At 37.8% G+C, this 22,698-nt stretch overlaps 1 protein-coding gene across 1 annotated transcript in view; it reads left to right on the plus strand.

The window, feature by feature from the left end:
* The window catches only part of LOC139132729 (RAB6-interacting golgin-like), a 33,770-nt gene that overhangs the window by 623 nt on the left and 10,449 nt on the right, over positions 1-22,698 (plus strand). Inside the window, exons 2-8 of the mRNA XM_070698996.1 lie at positions 848-922; positions 5,828-5,927; positions 6,654-6,787; positions 6,967-7,059; positions 15,170-15,295; positions 17,565-17,681; positions 19,761-19,877. Coding sequence (XP_070555097.1) covers positions 848-922; positions 5,828-5,927; positions 6,654-6,787; positions 6,967-7,059; positions 15,170-15,295; positions 17,565-17,681; positions 19,761-19,877 — 762 coding nt within the window. The remainder of the gene's footprint in view (positions 1-847; positions 923-5,827; positions 5,928-6,653; positions 6,788-6,966; positions 7,060-15,169; positions 15,296-17,564; positions 17,682-19,760; positions 19,878-22,698) is intronic.

The raw sequence follows: 22,698 nt of genomic DNA on the forward strand, positions 1-22,698 counted from the left end.
GAGTGGTATACCGTCGCTGGGTGTGATTTATTGCTATTATATCATAACAGTATATTGAAATTCTGGCATGGAACGTCAAAAACGGATTTTTGCTCAAACTGAGAGCTCGCACGTATGCCAGCCGTGGTATATCGCCAATATACCACGGTTCTTTTCGCGTCTCGACCAATCAGATCGCTGTATATATTGCGCCATCAATATACTGGTATGATATAATGTCAATTAATCATATTTAGCGAACACAATTTCAAATCATTCCAATACAAGGATACGCGCTTGTGTCACAGGAAATGTGTTTTCCGAAATTTTTCGTCAGCAAATGTAAAATTGAATATTAGAATGCTTGTCATGGACACTTCGAGATATTTTTGGTACAATAACGTCCAAATTATCCATCATTCAAAACTAGCGCCTGTAATGTCATTGTACTAAGACTGAATGTTGCGATGGTCGACGCATCAGTACAAAATAAGAAAAATCTCTTTTTAGTGTGCCAAAACAACAAGGACTATTGTTCTCATGTAAATTTACGAAAAGAAATGTACTTTTGTACTTTTTGTTGTGATTTGAACTCCTGACCCGTTTTCTGTGTTTGCAGCAGGGCGCAAGTTAGTGTTCGCATTGCATGTGAATAAAATGCAATGTTAATGAACGTTATGCGTATTTTATCGTAGGATACTGTGCGTCGCAATCCAAACTTATAAAAATGCTTGGTATCGGCCGCTGAATTTCCGGCGTTTGATCTCTCTGATTATTTGAACATAAATGATTTAATTTTTGAAAGTATTCAGAAAGCAGTGACATCATCAGAATCTTGAACTTGGTAAATGCTCACGCTTCTTTGCAGATAAGGACGTTGTAGCTATGGAAGACGAGGCAAAGTATCAAGAAGACACAATCACTGACATGAAAAATAAACTCGGTGAGTATGATCATAGAAAATTTATTATGACGTGTACAAATACTGTTAATCAATCCCGCAGGGATTAAAAGTATGGATACTTCAATAGTGCATGTTTCTCGTACCACATTCCCTACAATTGCAGGGCTGCAATTCTACCATTTAGGTTTTTTATCCCGCTCGGTCGACTACGAGTTGTATGAGGTTGTAGCTCCATGCTTCTTCTAAAACGTTTACCCAATCCACTAACAGACACCGTACAATCCTAGCACATTTTTGCCAACCTATAAACCAATTTGCACTTTCTAAAAAGAAAATCGAAATGGATCTAATTTTGAATATTCAAATGGTTTCATCATCTTGATTATTAACTGCAAGGCCCATTTTTAAATTTAAAATCTTTGGTCTCAAATTGAAATATACGAAATAGGTATATACTGCCGTAATGCTAGCAATCCTTGGCATTATTCGGCCAACCATTTTATTTAACCCTGAAATCATGAAATGGAAGTCGAAATAAGCGCACATTTTATTATTTCACCGGCTTACATGACCAGTTACATTAAAATCTGTGCGTCGGCCGGTGTTATTGTCAATTCAGAAATACAGCGCTTAGAAAACACATCTAAGATCGAAATTTGGTACAATTTTAAAGTAAATGGTGATATGAACCGGTGAAATAATGAAATTTGTACAGATTTCGATTTCATTCTTTGATTTCAGGGCGAAGAAATAGTTGGCCGAATAATGTCATGGATTGATGGCACTTTGTGGCCGTTCAACTTTCCCTCTAACAAACTCTATTTCCCGCTATGCATATTTCCGTTTTCCTAATTTTCAATTTACCAAAGATCTTATTTTCCTAATTTTGCGCATGGCAGCTGACAGTATCTACCTCTGGCCTAGGAATGTATCCAAACTGTGACATTTATTTGCGTGGGGAACTTGTTTCAAAGGATATACGTTGTGACAGCTATCAGCAATATCAGAGTGCGACATCCACATTTAATTTTATCTGATTAATTTATTCAGCTGTCAATCTTTGTAAGCAATGATGTTCTCCGCATAGTTTTTTTAAACCGTATGCCGGTCCTCTTTATGAATTGCATCCGTTACAACCCGATCCAAATCTTGACCTTGAAGGCGTTTGATATCATGTTTGAGACAGTATCGTCTTACACTTCGTTCAGAGATACCACTTGCACTGGGCAAAACATTTTGGAGATGAACACTTATTTCGCAGTGGCTTCTTCCTTTATCAACCATTTCTTTAATTTCTTGCGGCTGAACGCACCAACTTAAATTCATTGCCTGAAGTACACGTACTCTACCAACCAAAGAACAGTGTTTGCTTCTCTTCCAGTATAACTATGTCGGTCGAGAGACGATGTTATTCCCGCTAATTTTTAAAACTATCTTGTGCAATTATTGTTACCACCCCCAAGTACATTTGATTAAATTTAATTCCAGTGTGATTCATTTATTTCCGCTATAGTATCCAATGATGCCAAAGATACTGCACCACGCCCAAAATGAAATGGGAAAAGTGGAGTAAATTGGAAATTGAAAATTGTCAGAGGGAAATTTGAATGGCCGCAAAGTACCATCCTTACTTCAGTGTACGCCTGTTTCCTACATTTCAATCTCAGCCCAAAGATTTTAAATTTAGAAAACGGCCTAAGAGCTAATAATCAAGATGATAAAACCATTTGAAAATTCAAAATTAGCTCTCGATTTCGATTTTCTCTTTTAAGGTTCCAAGACAAGATATTGACCTTTTTAAACTAACAATTCTCTAGTGTTTAATAAGCTCAGAACCCCCGTAAATTATATATTTTCGGAAAGCCTAGATATAGGGGAAAATTTTGGTTACCATAATGTCACCATTGTTTACATAACTATCACATGACAGGTAATTTGCATAACCTTTCAAAAATCGGTTTTCCCTATGTTTTGTTTCAATGCTTTCAGATAATTGGCTGAAATTTGTGTGAGTGCAAGCTGTCCTATGGATCTTCCAAAGTGTGTCTCAGAATTTTCCAGAGCGGTTCCAGAGCGGTGAATTTAACCTTACTGATTTCTGTAATTGTGCTCCAAAATACTAAGCAAGATATAAAAAATCTGAGACACTCTTTAAAAGAGCGTTTTGACAGCTTGCATACCAGTCCGATATTTTGAAGTATGGAGACAAAACATAGGGAAAACCGATTTTTTAAAGGTTATGCAAATTACCTGTCATGTGATAATTACGTAAATAATTGTGACACTGTGGTTACCAAAATGTTCCCCTATATCTAGGTTTTCAGTAAATGTATACTTTACAGCAGTTCTGAGCTTATTAACCATTAGAGAATTGTTAGATTAAAAAGGTAAAAAGATAAATATCTGTGCCATGTTTCATCGAAGCAATATTTCTAGACATATCTAACTAATTATGAAAGTTCATCAAATATGAAAATTAGCAGTTAATTGACGCGATACCGCTTAATGCCTTCAAAGGGTATAGCAGTACCCCGACAGTGTTTTGTAATGTCTGAGAGATCAATATCTGTACCATGTTTCAACAAAATTGATGCAGTATTAATTAAAAATTAAATGATGCAATAATGACATATGTCATTATGTGCTATCAGAGCTCTGTGTGACAAACATCTTTACAAAGTTTCATCAAATTTAATGCAGTCGCTCTAATAACAGTGCTCTTTTTCAAAGACGCATTTCCAATGACATAGTCCCCACTTTTTCAATTAAATGGCTTTCACATGGCCATATTTTATCGGGTAGCAAAGCAACTGACGTACATATGTATGACATAAGGAGCAATCCTTGTACCCAGTTTGAATGATATCGCTCAAGGCATCTCTGAGATATCTGCATGAATGCACGTACATACGCACGCACGGACATGACCAAAATTATAAGTACCCCGTACGGTGTCCGTGGGGACTAAAAAGGCAATGAAAAATTGCTGAAAATACCCTTAAATTTATTACTGATTTGTTAGTTTCAGATGGAATATTGTGCCTTGGTGACAGATATTGTGACTCTTCAGTTTTACAAATATCTGATCCACTGCTCTGGGCAGCTAATTTTGAAACCATTCAAGTAAATAAACTTTTCACTGCCTAAATTTTTTGTGAAAATGAAACATTATTTTTTTCTTATAGCGTTTAAGACATGACAGCTATTTTAATTTCAAATTGCGGCGACTGTGGTGAATCTTTGGTGATTTGTTTCTTGGATACCAAATTTTGCACGATGACCGCTGATCATTAAAGAATTGAGACGTGCATTGGATTTATGTCTTCGCAGGTACAGTAATTCAAGCTAAGAAACATAAGCTAAGTCGAAGAAATCCAACATGAGCTTCTTTAAGTTTAAAATTGGTGAGTAACCAAATTATTCGTCAGTTTGCATATGATCTTGGCTATGGCTGCAAAAAACTTTTCTTCATAGGGTCACTTTACGTACATCTCATTAGCTTTTTCATGTTATCAAATGCGGTATATTATAAACCATGATTTTTCAAATGCCACATCTCATATGTTATTGATGAGAATCAGAGATTGCGACGCAGCGTGTGAAATGAAGATATCAATCCGAGTTTTTATTCATTTATTCATTAATTTATACTTCTAAGATGTTAATTCAATCCAACAAAATAAAGCTAAACTATCATTCATTAGGAAATTCATTTTAAGACCCAAAGGTAAACCAATATTTGTCTGGGTACGTTATGTGCGCTTATTTAGAAAAAATTGTTCATAAATGTTCCAACAGCAGCACTTTTTCTTAGTTTTGATGTGTAAAGCGGCATCTCTTTAATCATGAATAGCCTCCACTGAACATAGGCTGTGTCAAACAGCGTCTAAGGTGTTGAGAATATATGCGAACGTACGATCTACATACGGCATCGTACTCCTACAGTCTTCGCCAGTTTCGAGCATTTAATTTTCTAGGTGCAGTGTGGGTGCATAAATGACCAAGAAGAACGACGTGATACAGTTCAATGGTGGTTTTGTTCATATATTGTGACCGAAGTCAAGATTTGACACGATTTTTAGATAGCAGTAAAAATGACGACTGCAGCATTGCACGGTGTGTTCGTATAACACAACGTATGAGTGCCGCTAGGAACAGCAAGACAAGGTTACATTTCGACGCATTTTTTACATTATCACTTTACCTTAAAACAAAAAAAATGCGTCTGAAGATATTAAATCATCCTCCAGTCCCTTTTCCTCGATGATAACGACTATATCAATTCAAGTTTTGCGTGGAAAATCCGACAGCGAGAGGCTACTCTGACGCATCGAGAGGAACGTGCGTCCGAATGCGAACGGAATCAGCTGGGGCCGAACAACTTCATCCGCGACGCTGACATAATAAAGGTCCAAATTAAATCGCACGGGAAAGTGAATTTATTCGAATAAAAAAATTGGTTCTATTCATGTGAAAAAATATATAATCTCCCAGTATTTCTCACTCATGTGACGTCTTTTTTGCCGCTATATATTGGAGAAACCGTCGTCTTCGATGACGTCACACTCGTTCGAAATACTGGGAGAGAATATATATATATATATATATATATATATATATATATATATATATATAATTAATCACATGGTCTGGCCCGTATCTCCACCTGTGTGACGTACACCAGCACACAGAGATAAAATCAATATTATTTTTTTCCTGCAATGGTACCGTTCGTACATGCACGTCGCGACACAGACCGATTTGTCGTGATCGATGCCGTGCTGTCATGGCATTTTGACAAAGAAGGTGACCGATAAATCCAGATAGGGACATATAGAAGGCATGTCCGACGAAATTTCGAGTTACTAAAACTTTAGCTATTCCCAAGAATCGAATGAGGATATCGTTGATCGTTTTAATGGCTCAGTAACCTCACGGTTCTAGTCGTAAGGCTCAATGTGGACGTCGTCGTACCTGGCGATCACCAAGCGATGTCGTACCTGGCGATGCCTGTTGGCGATAAACCCGAAAGATACACCTCAACGTAAGTTCAACTTAATAAATGTGTACCGTATAATCACAGGGGCTCACAAATGGCTATATAAGTCAATATTACAGCGTTTTTCTTCTTTTTCAATGTTACAAATAAACTAGCTGAGCCTGAAGAGCACAACACTTGTGTAGCTGTCTTTTGTGTAGCTTGTATTGGCATGTATAGTGCGCCCTCAATAGGGAGTGTGATCATATGTAAATGCGACCTTTGGTTCCGTGACCTCTAGCCATGCCTACTTCCCTCTCCATATGGCCGGCCATGCGTACAGACGTCGCTGTGTTTACTGACGTCGCTGTGTTTACTGTACAGTAAGCATAGCGAGGACAGGAAGTAGGAATGGCTAGAGGTCACGGAACTAAAGGTCGCATTTACATATGATCACACTCCCTATTGAGGGCGCACTATACATGCCAATACAAGCTACACAAAAGACAGCTACACAAGTGTTGTGCTCTTCAGGCTCAGCTAGTTTATTTGTAACATTGAAAAAGAAAGAAAAACGCTGTAATATTGACTTATATAGCCATTTGTGAGCCCCCTGTGGTATAATCTTCGGGAAAGCGACATAGAAGGCACAAGCATAAAGTCATTCGACGAACAACGATAAATTTCCTTCCTGCAGCGTAAGGATGTGACATCAGCTGTCGACCTGTACAGTGTAGCGCTGTAGAATCCGATGTATTTCGAAAGTTGACTCGGACATAGACTCTCTCACAGCCCCTCGCCTGCTTCACCTCTGACGATAATACCGCCCTCAGAAGGTGAGCCGAGCGAAGCCGAGCCGGCCAAGCCGGAGACTCTCCCACAGCCCTCGCCTGCTTCACCTCTGACAATAATACCGCCCTCAGAAGGTGAGCCGAGCGAAGCCGAGCCGGCCAAGCCGGAGACTCTCTCACAGCCCCTCGCCTGCTTCACCTCTGACCATAATACCGCCCTCAGAAGGTGAGCCGAGCGAAGCCGAGCCGGCGAAGCCGGAGACTCTCTCACAGCCCCTCGCCTGCTTCACCTCTGACGATAATACCGCCCTCAGAAGGTGAGCCGAGCGAAGCCGAGCCGGCGAAGCCGGAGACTCTCTCACAGCCCTCGCCTGCTTCACCTCTGACAATAATACCGCCCTCAGAAGGTGAGCCGAGCGAAGCCGAGCCGGCGAAGCCGGCGAGGGGCTGTTAACAATTGTTTTTTCGATTTTATTTTCGATTTTTTTGATTGGTTGTCAAAACTCCACCCATACTTTTTCCATTTTGCCTGCCATTGGACCAGCTTTCGAGACAGACATGTCTTATGATATAAGAAGTGATATCGGTGTTGATAGCACACTGCTCAAATATCTGAGGCTTGTGTACTGTTACGCAATTGCCGAAATAGATACTAAAGACTGAATGGTTAGGGGAGAACCATTTGATTTCTGGGGGGGGGGGGTATGGAGGATTTTGAGAAAAAAAAAATTTGTCACCAGGTGAGAGAGAGAAGAAAAAAAAATTGATCCTGTCATGGCCTGAGAAAAAAAAATTGTCATAACAGACAGAAGAGAAAAAAAAATTGTCACCAGAAATAGCAAAATTTGGAAACCTTATTGTCATGTATTCTTTGCCGGCGCGCCGCCATAGGCGGCGCAAATGTTTTACCACAAGCAATTCTTATGTTTCTTTTCCCAGCACTTATGATATAAGCATGCACTACATGGGTCTACTTTACACCTCAGTACACTCAATGTTTTCCTTCCATTTTCTGACCCAAGAAATCATTCAGGATTTCTGTTGCCATATCTCAATAGCATAGGCACTATCTAAAGGGGACTATTTGACTTCTGTAAATTGTGAAAATTTAAAACACAAGACAGTAGTCAATAAACTAGAGTTAAACCAATATTATTTTCTCAATATGAATTTGTTAGAAAGATGTACCTTGACAATGAAAAATTGAGGAACAACAAATATGATGAAATACAATGTGTGAGCCTTGTTTTTCTGACCACAAACACCGGATCGCAAACATACCATATTCAGGCTTTTCATTAGAAGCTGGCAGCTGGAGAAATGACACAAGAAGGTCACAGATTTTCCGTTCCTGTATATTCATGTCTTCAGTCTCTGGCAAACAGAACTGTTTTTCACAAATTGTATTGTCATTGTTTGGTTGTTGAATATTGTGACTCAAAAACTGATCATGCAAAAAATGTAAAAAATATCAGTGTTCAATGTCATTTCAAACAGTTTTACCGAGTGCAAAATAAACTGAAACTCCTCTCAGATTGCACCATTAAACACATCAATTTCTCAAATTTCCAATACGAGAGGGGAACCCCCTCTCGTGCTCTCCCCCCTTGGGGTATTCTAATAGTTTCACTTAGTAAACAAATTAAAAAAACTCTCAGATTGCACCAGACTGCACCATTGCACACATCAATATCTTAAATTATCATACATGCTATGCCTGTATTGCCATTCTCCTATTGTTTAGACGCTACTAGTATGAACCCGTATTTTAACTAGTGAAAATACGAATTATATTTTCACTGTAACCGAACTACTTACAGCTACGCGTACGCGTGACCTTCGCTTGAATGTTCACATACATGTAAAACTTAGACGTAGACTTGTGACACTTCGAAACGTCATTGTGAATGTGATTTATGGTCAAAATTTTGTTCTTTGCAGTCAGTTCATGGGCATCGCACTTAGGTACAAGTAGTTGTACCAAAAACATACAAACGAACGCATTGAAAATGTAGATGTTTTGCCGACCCGACATCTGTCATCGTTCACGGCCATTTCCATACGGTGGTGTTTTCGTCTACTTTGCGCTGCCGAAGATTACGATCTCGATTGACAGAACCGCTATACGAAAAGTTTCCTGTTGACGAGTTTAAGTATCTGAGTGATGAATTACATCGTTTACAACGGGTCCATAAAAATGCAACCGCACTGAAATTACTCACGACAGACAATGTGCACATGTTTTATATTTCCGATTTGTACCTGTCAGTGAGATTCACAGGTCATGATGGTGTCCGGTCCCACCGGTGCGGGTTTCGGAGACAATGTAACATACTAGGGAAAGTACAACTTTTGTTTAGGTTGTTGTGAGAGAAATTTAGTTCTATTTAGGCCAGCCAGTGACGAAAGTATACGAGCAGACGATGTAAATAGCTTTGAAATGTTTTATTCGTACAGCAACAAAATCACTAGACGAGTTACGACGCTACGGCTTACAGTGTACTCACTTCACGTTTTCCCTAATCCCTCCAAATTCCTTTCTAAGATGGTAAATTCGGCATATTTGACGACTGAGGACATGTATAATCTGGAATAACTGATGGTACGGCTATTATATCCACTGTGCATTCATAGATGATGTCGCAGAGCTGCTTGCTTTATGCTCTCAGCTGCTCGATCGACATGATCGAGTTTGAAATCGAACGTTGGCGCGGCGCGAGTATTTTGACCCAATTTTGGCCGGCCTCATAACTTTCGCGAAGGGATGAGTGTATATTTCAAAACACGAAAACACACTCATTTTACACACTCCAGCCTATTTTTAAATCCACCGCCATTTCAAGTAAAAAATAAATCTTCTTCAAAGTGTGAAAACCTGTGTCGACATCTTTATATTTAAATTGTTCGCTTTAAAAGTGTGCCATAAACCCTCCTTTGAAGTGGAATGGCCCAACAGCGGAATAATATCAAGAAGTGATACGGTTGTCATCACTCCTTAGCAACCAACTTTTTATCAGTACAGCGATGAGCAAGCAAGGTCGATTTCAGTTGATTTCGTCGCTAATTTCGGAACGTCCGTAGGAAAACAGTCATTACCAAAGCATGCATGTATGATAAAGGGGTTATTACACGAAGTTTGGGCGATACCGTGTCGTATTCTCGTGATGTGTCCGTATTTTGACTCGTTGCTGCGCAACTCGTCAAAATACGGACACATCACTCGAATACGACGCGGTATCGCCCAAACTTCGTGTAATAACCCCTAAAAATTCCATGTAAGATAGGGGAAAGCCCCTGTGACACTTCCCCTAAGCCTCTCTCATGTTCTCCCCCTGTACTTTCAAATTCTGCCCCGTCAGATATCCTAGTGAAAACCCTGTCATAATATCCATCCAAATTAAACAATATACTATATGGTTAGATACTGCGTGATCTTTTATATTTTTATTTTATTGTGACTTTGAATTTCATTTTGATGTGTTCACCTTTTTTGAACCATCATGAGATAACTGATGATAGTCTAGCAGGGTACATCAAGATTTGAAAGGTCTTTACTGTTGCTGTAATTACATGTATTGGTATTTAACTTTTCTAAGTGGGGAATGGTCAAAATTTCAGAGTTAGAGAGGGAGGTTACTTAAATTCATCATGGTTGGTGAAGGGGGGAGGGTCACTCGAAATTTCGGAGTTTCAGGCCGTCAATAATGACGGCTCCCTTATATACAACACATTACAAACTTGATGACCAATAAAAAAAAATTTGCACTGCTACTCCATTTGGAAAAAAAATTGATGCAGGTCTGACAGTAGAAAAAAAAATTGCTGTCACTCTGACAGGAAAAAAAAATTTGCTCCCATACCCTCTTCCTCCATACCCCCCCCCCCAGAAATCAAATGGTTCTCCCCTTATATGCACATGACTATATATGCTACAGAATCTAATAAGTTTTGACAGAAATTCAAATTTAGTAATCAAGCACTGACGAAATTGCTGATGACCAGACAGTTGTCGATATTGACAGCAATGCCTATGGACGGTAGACCAATGAAATAGTAATTTTAACAGTTTTATGCTGCTGCATACTTTTGGACTGTTATGAAGTTGACATGTGTAAGAGAACTGAACCTTGGACCTGTCTCATTCAGTGACTGGTCTAAATTTGCAAGGAAATGTTATGCAACGGTTGCAGACAAACGTCAAAACAAAACCATCATGTATTATAACCAACACTTACAGTTCAGTAGACGGTTCAGGAGTATAGGACTGCCATTGTAGAAATAAGACATGTACATAATGTCATCATTGCCAAATTTAAAGTTTCCATCTCTGAGGAGAAGTAATTGTAATGAATAACTATGCACAGCTCTTTCAATAGTATCACAGTCGGGACAGTGATTACGTAGACTGGCAAGTACAAAGGTCCTACGTTTAGATAAGGAGACAGAGTTGTTTATCCTTCTTTATAATAATAATAAATTAACTTCGTAGCTGCATCAGACTTACGTTTGATAGATAACGCAGCCTGTCAATTACGATAGGGGTGGACACAGAGACATAGATTGGGCCTCGACGGTGCCTAACATAGAATAACATATGGCCTATCAGAAAAATCGGAAAAAAATTCAAAAAAACAAGTGTTAACAGCCCCAAGTTCCGCTACGCTATACACGGCTGGCTCAGTGAGCGCGCTTGTTAGAAATACCGTTGAGGGCGCATAACTGCGTAGCGAACGACACGGCTGGCTCAGTGAGCACACTTGTTAGAAATACCGTTGAGGGCGCATAACTGCGTAGCGAACGAAGGGGCTGTGAGAGAGTCTAACTCGGACAACACTCACAACATAACAGAGCTCCCGTCAAGTAACGAATTACAAATTTGGATGTACCTACGAGCGATATATGTGTCACATCAAACATTAAATTCCGTACGACGAAAACATTGACGACTGAGATGGCCACCGGCGGAGACCGGTGACGGCAGTGCCCATCACAAGCGTACACTGTGTGTGTCATCGATCTGAAACTTTCGGGCTCGCCAAGGTCATAAACTTGTGAGATTTTAAAAGCCACTCTTAAAGAATGATAAATACTGTTTCGATCGTGTCGTTGCATTAACTTCATAAATATAATTGTAAATATTATAAATAACTCAAAATACTATGGTATCTGTTGCTAGCGCTGTGAAAGCTATGTCCGCCTATGGCAGACTTGCCTTGGCATCAGTTCAGCGCGAGACGATGATTGATACGCGCACGTGACCGAATCCGTATGTCTGTTTGGTGGAGATACCATTCGATGTATCAAATTTCCAGCTCAATTGGATTAATGAATGAAAGTATACTGTAAACATTTGCACATCTCCTTAGTGACGGGCCGCTTTACTCATTAAATGTAAGTAATCGGCGCAAATAAAACACAAAATCGCAATAAAAATCATGCAATTTGTTACAATAATTTTGATCCATTCACATCAAAGAAAAATAAGAAGACTGTTCATGTGATAATATATAATCCCATGGAATTTTTCTCTGTTTGACGTCATCATATACTCGTGTTTTTCGCGGAACCGCACATCTTCTCGCCGTCGGCTCGAAGTTGTGTGGCTTCGCGAAAAACACTCGTATACGATGACAACGTCAAACAGAGAAAATTCCATGGGATTATATATATACATATAATATATCACTGAGCGAAACGCTTGATATACATGAATATATACACATATACTGATTCTGTATACGTGTCATATATGTCAAGTATACACGTATGTATACTAATTGCAATGATTTTATTTACTTGTTTTCGGGACGAGTTAATTAATTTGGAAGGCCTTGGTTTCGACTGGCTGTGGGTTAGTGGGGAGACAGAACTCTTTATGTGATCGATGCTACCAGTTATTGTCCATGCAACAGTAATCCAGACACACGCAGAAAAATATAGTAACTCTTCTATTTAATCTAATTAAATATAAAAGAAATATTAATTTACAATAATAAGAAAACTTATCCGACTCCTGTGCGTAAAAGTGGGTAGGGGAGTAACGTGCAGTGCAGTCTATGAGCTCTACAGTTGCCCGGGTTAAGTAAGCGTCCGCTTGCCGTGTTCACTGTCCAGTCGAGCATACAATTCCATCATAGACCCCCATGCATAGTGAATCGACATTTCAGTGAAATTCTGAAATCAAATTTCTTGCACAACCATGGACTTGTAACAACTCTAGTCTAATCAAGACCAATAATGTTAATAATCCAGCATTCATAAATGCACAGATTTATCTAATTTTGTACTGAAAAAAATTATTCATAGTTTCATCATAGAACCCCATGCATAGTAAACTGACATTTTGGTGAAATTCTAAAATCAAATTTCTTACACAACCATAGACTTGTAACCATTCAAGTCTAATTAATAACATTAAAATCAATAATCAAGAGTACACAAATTCAAAGATTTACCTGTTTTGTGTTGGAAAAATCTATTCATAGTTTCATCATAGACACCATGGATAGTGAACCAACTTTTAGAGGAAATTCAGAAATCAATTTCTTCTACACGAATGCACACTTTACTTCCCTATTCAAGCAAAGAACATTTAAATACATTATCAACATTATATAATATCCAGATATAGCATGTTTTGTGGGGGAAAATCGTCAATAATTTGCCTAATAGACTCCATGTATTATGATTTATATTTTTGGATGAAGCACTAAATCAGCCACATCTTGCCTTCTTATAGTTGCACAAAATATGGTGACCCTCCCTCAAATGTATGAAATACCGTATCTCTTCAAAAATTCTTGCGTGATAAATTGCGACTGTCCCTCCAAAAACACCAGCCCTCCCTTCTGTAATTTGTCCTTAACATAAGTTGAACCAATTGTTATGTAAATTAGCTGATACTGTTTCAGTTATTCCTGGGGAGAATACCGCAGTGGTTGGGGGGAGGGTCAAGTTTTAGAATGTCGGACAAGGGGGAGGGTCACATTTTAGACAGGAGGATAGGGAAGGGTCATATTTTACGGTACAGGTGTGCGCGAAATTCCCCCGGCCCACCCCCTGTAATTACTGAAAGCTCCCTAATGCGAGTGAGGCGCCAGCATTTTGGTTGACAACAGCTCGCCCTTCCACGCAGACAAAACGAATATGCAAATCTTTCGTCACTTTCGTTCAGCCAATCAAGAAAAAGAATGTCACGAAACCTCTTTCGTCGTTTTCGTTAAGCCAATCAGAACAAAGGATTGCATTCGAAAGGAACGAACATTGCAGCGTTTAGCCAATGATAGGGCGTGTATCGTTCCTTTCGTTTCGTTTCGTTCATGCATTTAGCAAGTTCGCTAGTAGAACGCACCGGTCCAAATCCATGCTGATGAACATGATTATAGTAAAGCGGGAAGACAATTTTTGGAACATTTTGCTGAATGTAGGGAGCAATAAAATAGGGCGATAGATAATAGAGACAAATAAAGTTAAACAGATGTTCATTTGCAAATTCCTTTGAAGACCCGAAAGTAAACAAATATTTGTTTCCTTCATTTTTGTGGGCTTATTTCCAAGAAATTATTTATAACTGATCTAACTGTTCAAAATGCGTTGTCATTTTACTGTACATTAAATTACATCCATATACTACTTGGCTAAAAATATCTGTATCAGGAAGAAAAAAGTGAAGAGGGTAAGCCTAAATCAAGCGCCACGGGCTGCGTGCTTTTGTGATATGTGCCATGTGCCGCGTGCCAGTGTGCCGAACTTTACAATTTACGTTCTACAGTTTAAAGCTTGAAACAGACGCGTTTTCATTCCAGTTCACTTTATTTATTCCTCGACGATGATAAATCACCATAAGGGTTTCAATGGCGCCTTCTGCATCCATATTGTGGTGACCTGCAGTATGATCGTTTACAAATCCTCCATGTAGGGACCTAGGTAAATACAATAAGGGACTTGACAGAAATTATAGGAAGGACTGGTAGGCGTTTTTCTAAAATAGTGACCCTTAAAATGTTTGCAAGAAAAAATGATCCTTCCTCTGCCTCTGTACAAATATTTAATGAATATAGAATAATTTCTACTAATTTTAAATATCGTGTTACAGTGACACGTTTTCTCTTCTGCATCTGATTACTATATGATATATTAAAATCATTGTATGAGATGTAAACTCTTTATATGCAACTGAACGAACTAAATGAAATCTAATGTTATCATACTTCCTACTGAAAATAATTTGGATCTTATTGCTTTCTTAATATCAGGCAGACATGAAATTTTAGAGGTACATAACAGCCATGAACCCTCTCGGTGACCATACGTCTACTTATTAGAATTAAAAATTAAAAAACACACATTGTAACAAATCTACTATTGATGAATATACATAGATGATGAAAGTTACTGATTAACACCTTCATATGGCATAAAATAGTTCTTCATATTGAAATAAGCGTTGTACATAGAATATAGCGATTATACAATGCCTCGTACTAAAATGACTTTGAATATTTTTTATTCCTGTAGACAAGACAGCATTAGAGTATGAGAAGTTGGGAAAAGACTGTAATACCTTACAAGAAATACTTGATCAGCTGCTTGAATACGAGAACACCATGGAATTAAAACTGAAAACAGAAATAGAACGATCACGTAAGTTTTGTTTTTTTTTTACTTTTGTGAATATTTCAGTGAGGTATATATTTTTCACGTCTACATCGCACCGGTATCTTCTGTACAAATATCAACGGAATATATTATAAATTCTACTAATTTACTTAAAATCACAATACGAATCGCAAAAATCTCTTACTGGAACACACTTTTTCAAATATCGTGTTAACATTGAATGTTTCCTCTTTTGCATCTAATTACTATATGAAATTAAAAAATCAGTTATGAAATCTTAGTTCTTGATATCCAACTGAACGCATACTGCCCACTCAAAATACTTTGAATCATCATGATTTCTTTACATCATACAGAAACTGAGTCTGTGAAGTTCAAAAACGAAATTGATTCCCTCCAAGAACGGAATCGTCAACTGCTTGAAGATAAGGACAATGTGGTTAAAAACTTGAAACTGAAAAGCAGAAATCAGGTGACTATATTTCATAATTCAAGCAAAAAGTTTCAGTTAATGCTGCATCATAACCATTCGTTAAATACTTGTACCGATATTTATGTTTGGTCTACACAACATTCTTCTGAATTGTTTGCCTGATCATAGACCCTCGAGAAAAACGGGACAGGCAACTGCGATAGAGAACAAAGGGTCTATGGGATTAGCAGCGTGCGATCCTACTTGGAATAATTAAGAGGTGTTAATGGGTCGGGGACGGAATGAAGCTGGACCCGATCGACTGCACAACGTCCGGTTCATAGACACGTGCATGCGGGTATACGGTAATAATGTTTTCGGATTACAAGTTATTTCGGATTACCCGCAAGTCCATTTTTAGAAAGAAAAGTGTTACAACTATTTTGAGAAGAATTCGTCAAAATGGTTTTAAAGTACTTTTTACATATTGATAGCGAGATTCGATGCAACTAGAAGTCTGCAGGGAGTCAGTATGTTGCTGTAAAGTGACAAAGTTTCGAATAGAAATCCGAAACACATATCGCTGCAGTTCCAGACTTGACAGCAGTTGACATCACAGAGTTGTTTACATTCTGCAATCGTCCGTGTATCTCCGAATTTTCCCTCGTTTTTGCAGTTTTTAAACGTCGGAATATTTTCTGTGCGAGGAGTGCTCCATGATTCGGTAAAGTATGTTTGTTAATTACTGAAATGTTGTTGTTTGAAAACTGTGAACGGCCAAATTGTCGAGGATAGCGTTCAGCTTTGTATAAATGCATGTCTACCTTACCGCTTCTGACTCCACCAACCGTTGGAGAGTCCCGATTTATCGCAAAGTTTCTCCTGACAGCGAAAGTCAGTGTTACAAATATATTTTCTAGTACTTTGCGGATGTAGACATGTGTAGCTTATCCGAAATTTGGTGTTTCTTTAGGCTAAAACAGTACCAAAATGTTAGAGGTCGTGTATTTGAGCTCCAATGGAGTAGTCATTTTTTGTACACCCTAATTTTCGTCAAATGTTGAGTGACAGATGAAATAAAGGTCAGATTTTCGTTTCTCAGGACTGGGGAAGTGTAGACCTGTCTAACTTGTAAATGTTTGTTGTTATCGGAGATTTTTATGGTAGGGAATGTAAACTTATATTGTCGATACCTAGCAAGAGTTTTCTGTAGCGTCTATGGCTAAATGTACACTGTTTTTATCGTCTGGTTTTTTTCCTGTTGGCTTCGGCTAGAATCAAAACATGATCTTCATCGTTACCAGAACATTTACCTTGACTAGTATTAAAAAAACCTCAAAATTCTCTGTGTCATTACTCGGAACGTGCCATGTAAGAGCAAAGTGTACATATTCAGAACGTCAGTTTGATCGTTAATGAGATTCAGTGTTAAGTACGAAAAATTGTTGTCGGGGACCGATTGGCAAATAAACTTTGATATATTCCAGATAGATCGCACAAAGAAACTTCAGCAGTTGCCTGTCCCGTTTTTCTCGAGGGTCTATGGCCTGATCCATCCCTGCATAAACAAGTAAATTTGAAATGTTTCTACATCTACATCGTACCGAATTCTTGTGTACAAATATGAACCGAATAGTGTATAATTGCTACCGATTTACAAATACGAATTGCAAAAAAATGCTTACCACAACACACTTTTTCAAATATCGTGTTAAAATGGCATACTTCCTCTTCTGCATCTGATTACTATATGATATTTGAAAAATCATTGCATGTGTGTCAGTTCTTGGTATCCAACTGAACGAACGAAATTAAATCTCATGTTATCATACTGCCTACTAAAAATACTTTGAATCTATATGATTTCTTTATATCATGCAGAAACTGAGTCTGTGACGATCAAAAACAAAATTGATTCCCTTCAAGAACGCAATCGTCAACTGCTTGAAGATAAGGACAATGTGGTAAAACAACTTGAAACTGAAAAGCAGAAATCAGGTGACTATATTTCATAATTCAACTAAAAAAATTGAGTTAATGCTGCATCATACCCATTCGTTAAATACTTGTACCGATATTTATGTTTGGTCTACAAAACATTCCTTCTGAATTGTTTGCCTGATCCACCCTTGCATAAACAATTAAATTTGAAATGTTTCTACATCTACATCGTACCGAATTCTTGTGTACAAATATGAACCGAATAGTGTATAATTGCTACCGATTTACAAATACGAATTGCAAAAAAATGCTTACCATAACACACTTTTTCAAATATCGTGTTAAAATGGCATACTTCCTCTTCTGCATCTGATTACTATATGATATTTGAAAAATCATTGTGTGAGATGTCTGTTCTTGGTATCTAACTGAACAAACGAAATAAATCTCATTTTATCATACTGCCTACTGAAAATACTTTGAATCTTCATGATTTCTTTATATCATGCAGAAACTGAGTCTGTGAAGTTCAAAAACAAAATTTATTCCCTTCAAGAACGCAATCGTCAACTGCTTAAGATAAGGACAATGTGGTAAAACAACTTGAAACTGAAAAGCAGAAATCAGGTGACTATATTTCATAATTCAACTAAAAAAATTGAGTTAATGCTGCATCATACCCATTCGTTAAATACTTGTACCGATATTTATGTTTGGTCTACACAACATTCCTTCTGAATTGTTGCCTCATCCACCCTTGCATAAACAATTAAATTTGAAATGTTTCTACATCTACATCGTACCGAATTCTTGTGTACAAATATGAACCGAATAGTGTATAATTGCTACCGATTTATAAATACGAATTGCAAAAAAATGCTTACCATAACACACTTTTTCAAATATCGTGTTAAAATGGCATACTTCCTCTTCTGCATCTGATTATTATATGATATTTGAAAAATCATTGTGTGAGATGTCTGTTCTTGGTACACCCGTGGCCACTTTAGTGTTGATCAAGCCTGTCTGGTGCAAGCAGAAATTCTGTCTGCAGAAGGGTGATAAAACGGTTACTTTACCCTGTATCAGGCGATAATGATGCTACTATCGGTACCCCATGGACACGCCGATTAGCCTGAAATTACGGAGTGATTATAAAATACACTGTATACAAATGATGTTGACCACAGCATTTGCCCTATCAGTATTTAGTTTCAGATAAAACTCATGTGTTTCAAATGCAATTAGTGTTACAGAACATCACACATTTTGTGCCGATTTCAATATTGCAGTGAATGAATACCAACGATACTATAGCGTGTATCGTAAGTGTCGTGTTCAGACTTTGTTCAGACGCGGGAATTGAGAAAATGCCACTTCGAAAATGTTAGCAATTAAATTACAGACATCGCTCGTCTTGATTTCGAAATAAATATTCACTTGCACTAAGCCATGTTTTTTTTCCTACAAACCGTGAATAAACTTACTCCAATTTCACTTGGTACGGAAAGGTAAGAGTAAAGTACAGTCTGGGTAGCGTTTTACATGTACATGTATTCACATGTGTGTAACCATGAACGACACTTTTACATCCCTGTTGAAGTGAACGTGTCCTGATAAATGTATATCTCTTCCAAACTTTTCTGGGTCCCTCCGCGCTTATCTTAAAGCGGTCGCTTGCTTGTTATTTTGTAGTTCCTCGTGGTACCTCGCTAGATGCCAAATTGCCACCACAATGTCTTATATTTTGAACAATCAAGCTGCCCACATCCTTACTTAAGGATTTTCCCGTATGATATTCGCGACCGTTGTTATTGATGTTCATTGTCGGAGTGCAGATTTACAGCGTGTCTACAGTGCAGTGTTGTGATCGATTTAAATTGGGCAGGCGAGACATTTTAGTAGAACGTTATCTCAATCCTAACAGTGGGGTGCCGATAGTGAACCTTACATTTATTACACCGACCATCACTTTGTTTCGTTTATACAAACAGAATTTCTGCTTGCACCAGACAGGCTTAATCAACACTAAAGTGGTCAAGGTGTATCTAACTGAACAAACGAAATTAAATCTCATTTTATCATACTGCCTACTGAAAATACTTTGAATCTTCATGATTTCTTTATATCATGCAGAAACTGAGTCCGTGAAGTTCAAAAACAAAATTGATTCCCTTCAAGAACGGAATCGTCAACTGCTTAAAGATAAGGACAATGTGGTAAAACAACTTGAAACTGAAAAGCAGAAATCAGGTGACTATATTTCATAATTCAACTAAAAAATTTGAGTTAATGTTGCATCACTATTCGTTAAATACTTGTACCGATATTTATGTTTGGTCTACACAACATTCCTTCTGAATTGTTTGCTGATCCACCCTTGCATAAACAATTAAATTTGAAATGTTTTCTACATCTACATCGTACCGAATTCTTGAGTACAATTATAACCGAATAGTGTATAATTGCTACCGATTTATAAATACGAATTGCAAAAAAATGCTTACCATAACACACTTTTTCAAATATCGTGTTAAAATGGCATACTTCCTCTTCTGCATCTGATTACTATATGATATTTGAAAAATCATTGTGTGAGATGTCTGTTCTTTGTATCCAACTGAACGAACGAAACTAAATCTCATTTTATCATACTGCTTACTGAAAATACTTTGAATCTTTATGATTTCTTTATATCATGCAGAAACTGAGTCTGTGAAGTTCATAAATGAAATTTATTCCCTTCAAGAACGCAATCGTCAACTGCTTGAAGATAAGGACAATGTGTAAAACAACTTGAAACTGAAAAGCAGAAATCAGGTAACTATATTTTATAATTCAACCAAAAAAAAAATTGAGTTAATGCTGCATCATATCCATTCGTTAAATACTTTTACTAATACATGTGTCTGGTCTCCACAAGATTCCTTCGGAATTTCCCTGATCCACCCTAATATAAGCACGTAAATTGATTTTTTTTCCGTCGGCCTCACATAAATTCCGAAAATCTATTATGGCAGGTCCCAAATATATTGAACAGAGAAATGAGGAGCTATGAAACTTGGCATACGCTTGGGACAGCGACAAGAAAACAAAGGTCTTGCCCCTGCCATTACTTTTAGTCAAAAGTGTTGGTTATGCGTTTAAAATTACATAATCAATGTTTTTGCTTCGTGAAATGACGGACATTACGAAAGACGTATGGATATGTCATCAAGTGCCGAGGAATGGTGACATAGTCATTCTGGATAGTTTTCGATCTCAAAGAACATAACAAGGTGGAGAAATATACGTATCACATCCACAAACCAAGATTTCATTATTTTCTGCTAAATACAATGAGTTTACTGTGACAATTTTGGTCTTTAATCTCAACAAGTGACCATGGCAAGTTGCTAAAGCTAAATAATCGTTTCGTTATCTTGAATTACATTTAACCTTTAACTCTGTAGTCTCGAGTTATGATTAGGGCGACGTCATTTTCGATGACCTAGGGGGCCAGATGAATTGGATGGGAGGTGGTTCAAAAGTAATGAATAGTGAAAGGCTTACTCAAAGATTTATATGTGTCTTGAGTTATTTGGATGGCGTTATTTGGATATCAAATTTTCAATTTTTTTCGCGGCCAGAGATCCTCTCCTGACCCCTGCGAATGCTTTTACTACTTTACTACTTTGTGGTGAGCAGAACGACACTTATGTCTTGTCTGAAGTATACAAACCTCGCATGTACCAATGAAATTCATCGGTCTTTTTGAGTCCCCATGGACAGCGCCCGGGGAACTTATAGGTTTGGTCATGTCCGTGCGTCCGTGCGTCCGTTCACGCAGATATCTCAGAGATGCCTGGAGTGATTTCATTCAAACTTGGTACAAGGATTACCCCTTATGTCATACATATGCACGTCAATTTGTTTTGTGATACGATCCAATATGGCCGCACGGCGGCCATTTTGTTACGATTTTTTCATGTACGGAGCCATAACTCAGGCACATCTCAACCGATTTTATTGTGAGTTGGTACAAGGACATCAACTTATGTCATACATGTGCACGTCAATTTGTTTTGCAATATGACCACATGGCAGCCATTTTTGTTACAATTTTTTCATGTCCTGATCCATAACTCAGACACGTCTCAACCGATTTTATTCAAAGTTGGTACAAGGACATTGACCTCTGTCATACATATGCACGTGGATTTATTTCACGATACGATTCAATATGGCCGCTTGGCAGCCATTTTGTTACGATTTTTTCATGTCCGGAGCCATAACTCAGACACGTATCAACCGATTTTATTTAAAGTTGGTACAAGGACATTGACCTATGCACGTGGTTTTGTTTCACGATATGATTCAATATGGCCGTGTGGTGGCCATTTTGTTTCATTTTTTTATGTCCAGAGCCATAACTCAGGCACGTCTCAACCGATTTTATTCAAAGTTTGAACAAGGACATGGACTTATGTCATACATATGCACTTTGATTTTTTTACGGTAAGATCAAATACATTGGCTGCGTGGCGGCCATTATGTTATGATTTTTCATGTCCGCAGCAACCGATTTTATTCAAGGTTGGTACAAGGTCATTGACTTATGTTATATATATGCATGTCAATTTGTTTGATAATTTTGTTATGATTTTTTCATTTCCAGAGCCATAAATCAGACATTTAGCAACCGATTTTATTCAAAGTTGGTACAAGGACATTGACCTATATCATAAGTATGCATGTCTATTGGTTTCACAATCCAATAAAAAATGGCTGCCTGGTGGCCATTTTGATACTTTTTTTCATGTACAGAGCCATAACTCAGACATGTTTGCATCAATATTATTCTAAGTTGGTACAAGGCATTGACCAATGTCATGCATATGCACATTAATTTGTTTCGCGACATGTAGCAGTATCATGTCAATTATTGAATTTTCGTAATTAGGCTGATATGTCACAAAATGCTGCATCAAATTTCACGAAAATTGGTACAGATATTAAGCTCACATTGCTTTAACTGTTAATAAAGTCATTTATCAGTGCCATTTCAATGAATTTGTAATTGCAATATGTAATG

The sequence above is a fragment of the Ptychodera flava genome, chromosome 5 (assembly GCF_041260155.1).
Source record: "Ptychodera flava strain L36383 chromosome 5, AS_Pfla_20210202, whole genome shotgun sequence".
NCBI lineage: Eukaryota > Metazoa > Hemichordata > Enteropneusta > Ptychoderidae > Ptychodera > Ptychodera flava.